This window comes from Lucilia cuprina, chromosome 4, assembly GCF_022045245.1.
Source record: "Lucilia cuprina isolate Lc7/37 chromosome 4, ASM2204524v1, whole genome shotgun sequence".
Lineage (NCBI taxonomy): Eukaryota > Metazoa > Arthropoda > Insecta > Diptera > Calliphoridae > Lucilia > Lucilia cuprina.
In genome coordinates, this window is record NC_060952.1 from 83,752,012 (window position 1) to 83,754,880 (window position 2,869).

The window sequence follows — 2,869 nt, forward strand, 5'->3', positions numbered from 1 at the left end:
TAGACTATAGACTAGACTATAGACTAGACTATAGACTAGACTATAGACTAGACTATAGACTAGACTATAGGCTAGACTATAGACTAGAATATAGACTAGACTATAGACAAGTCTATATGCTAAACTATAGACCAGACTATAGACTATACTATCGACTAGACCATAGACTGGTCTATAGACTAGACTATAGACTAGAATATAGACTAGACTATAGACAAGTCTATATACTAAACTATAGACCAGACTATAGACTATACTCTAGACTAGACCATTAACTATACCATAGACTAGACCATAGACTATACCATAGACTAGACTATAGACTAGACCATAGACTGGTCTATAGACTAGACTACAGACTAGACTAGGCTATACACCAGACTGTTTACTGGACTCTATATTAGACTATAGACTTGATTATGGACTATATTCTAGACTAGAATATAGACTAGCCTACAACTAGGCTATAGTCACTACGATTAAGGCTCTATCGTATTTTGCAAAGAAAGACTGACAATCAACGTCGCCAGTTTTTTTTCTTATAAGTCCATATGAGACATTCTAATATTTACACTTATATCTGTTTTGAAAGTCATGATTTTCGTCCTTGCAAAACCACTGTACACCGCTCTTACTTAATCAAACATAGTCGTCATTCTCCTATATATGTTCATAGAAAAACATGTATGGATGTGAATTTTTGAATTGAGGCACTCACTGTAGGAAATGTTGAACGTTTAAGTGTGTTTAAAAAATAACATACAAACACGAAATATTACACATACTTGAACTAAAAATTACAAAAATGAGAACACAGCAGAAAGAAAAATGTGTAATGCCAACACGATATGAATTTAAATGTCGAACAAACTATGGTACAATGTACAATTTACTACTACTATTCTTAAAAATAAAACCAACTTTACGTCTGTGAGACAGTCAGTTAATTAGTACTCATTTAATTTTTAACAAAAATCTTTTTAAAAAGTAGCTCAAACAAAAACAGCCTACTTAAGCAAAAATAACTAAGTTTAACAGAACCACCATGTTAATTTAATAATAAAAATTATATATTGGTTGGTATTTTATATGAACATAAATCAACATAAGTGCCCCTACGAGAACACACTTGCTCGTATTACTTAAGGCAGTAATGATAATTTTAAATGTAATAGCTGCTCCAGGAAGAAAAAAAAACTTTAACAAATTTTAACACTTACCTCTCGTCTAGCTTCCTCTACGGTTTTACCCTCCATTAAACTCATGGTAAATAAAAATGTACTTATCGCCATTGGATCATAGGCTACCTGTTCTGTTATTGCTTTACACATTGACGATCTAATGTCGGTGCGTGGCCACATAATGCTAGCTAAACGCATCCAGGCATAGATTGTTGGACCCATAAAGAAAAAACCAAATAAACTAAATCTACAAAAGAAAATATTTTAAAGTCAATAATTTTAATGTACAAAACCATTTTCACTTACTTGGCACATTTTTTCCAATCATATGTCTTAAATGTTTTCTTCTCTATCAGAGTCTGTTCGGCCAAAGAACCACAGGGATATAGTAATCCATAGGAAATCATGCCACGTATAATTTTATATTTATTACTGAATTCAACAAATCTTTTTACAAACATTTTTTTTATTTTTTTTTTATATTTATCTATGCTAATCTGGTTAATTTTAAAGTTGGAAAAATTTAGATGCTATTTAGTGGAGATGTTTGTCTTAAAAGAGTTTGTGTTAATACTGAGGCTGTAAAGAAAGAAAATAAATTAAAATATTAATGTTAGGAATTCTTAACATTGCATTTAAATTTATCTAAACTGTAATTCAGCGTGGAATTTTTAGAAAGTAACTAGACCATTGACTAGACTAAAGACTAGACTATAGACTAGACTACAGACTAGAATAGACTATAGAATAGACTACAGACTAGACTATAGACTAGACTATAGACTAGACTATAGACTAGACTATAGACTAGACTATAGACTAGACTATAGACTAGACTATAGACTAGACTATAGACTAGACTATAGACTAGACTATAGACTAGACTATAGACTAGACTATAGACTAGACTATAGACTAGACTATAGACTAGACTATAGACTAGACTATAGACTAGACTATAGACTAGACTATAGACTAGACTATAGACTAGACTATAGACTAGACTATAGACTAGACTATAGACTAGACTATAGACAAGACTATAGACTAGACTATAGACTAGACTAAAGACTAGACTATAGACAAGACTATAGACTAGACTATAGACTAGACTAAAGACTAGACTATAGACAAGACTATAGACTAGACTATAGACTAGACTATAGACTAGACTATAGTCTAGTTTTATATTCTATTTTTATCAACCGAAAGAAATACATTTGCAAAAAGTACAAGAAACACAGACTGCAAATGAAAATTTTACAAAGAGATTCGTATACATATATGGGTTAAATAGAAAGAGACATTAAGCTAATCTCTCTAAATATATTGAAAAATTATATCTGGAAGCTATAAAAGGCTACCAAAATGCTTTCAAATAAGAATTCCAAAAAATGTAAACAGCAGAAATCACAACCCATTACAACTTCAACTAATTTGTTGGCAAAATAGTGGGTAGTATGGAAAAAAGTTTAACCTTAAACAGTCTTAAATGAACTTCCTTAATTATTCGAACAACTATTTATGCCTTTAACGCTACTTGCTTGAATATTTAAGTATTTGGTATTATTTTGTATTCTTTGCATATTTTTATACCCTACACCACTATAGTGGGGAGGGTATTATACGTTTGTGCTGATGTTTGTAACATACAAAAATATTGGTCCAATACCCACCTTAAAGTATAC

At 31.0% G+C, this 2,869-nt stretch overlaps 1 protein-coding gene across 1 annotated transcript; it reads right to left on the reverse strand.

Annotated features, from left to right (window-relative positions):
- Positions 1–1,184: 1,184 nt before the first annotated feature.
- Positions 1,185–1,758, reverse strand: LOC111688330 (PXMP2/4 family protein 4). Its single transcript, XM_046949867.1, has 2 exons — positions 1,488–1,758; positions 1,185–1,428 (listed from the first exon to the last, which is right to left on the reverse strand). Exons 1-2 carry the CDS (start codon positions 1,640–1,642, stop codon positions 1,200–1,202), a joined length of 384 nt encoding a protein of 127 aa, XP_046805823.1. The 5' UTR covers positions 1,643–1,758; the 3' UTR covers positions 1,185–1,199.
- Positions 1,759–2,869: the final 1,111 nt, after the last annotated feature.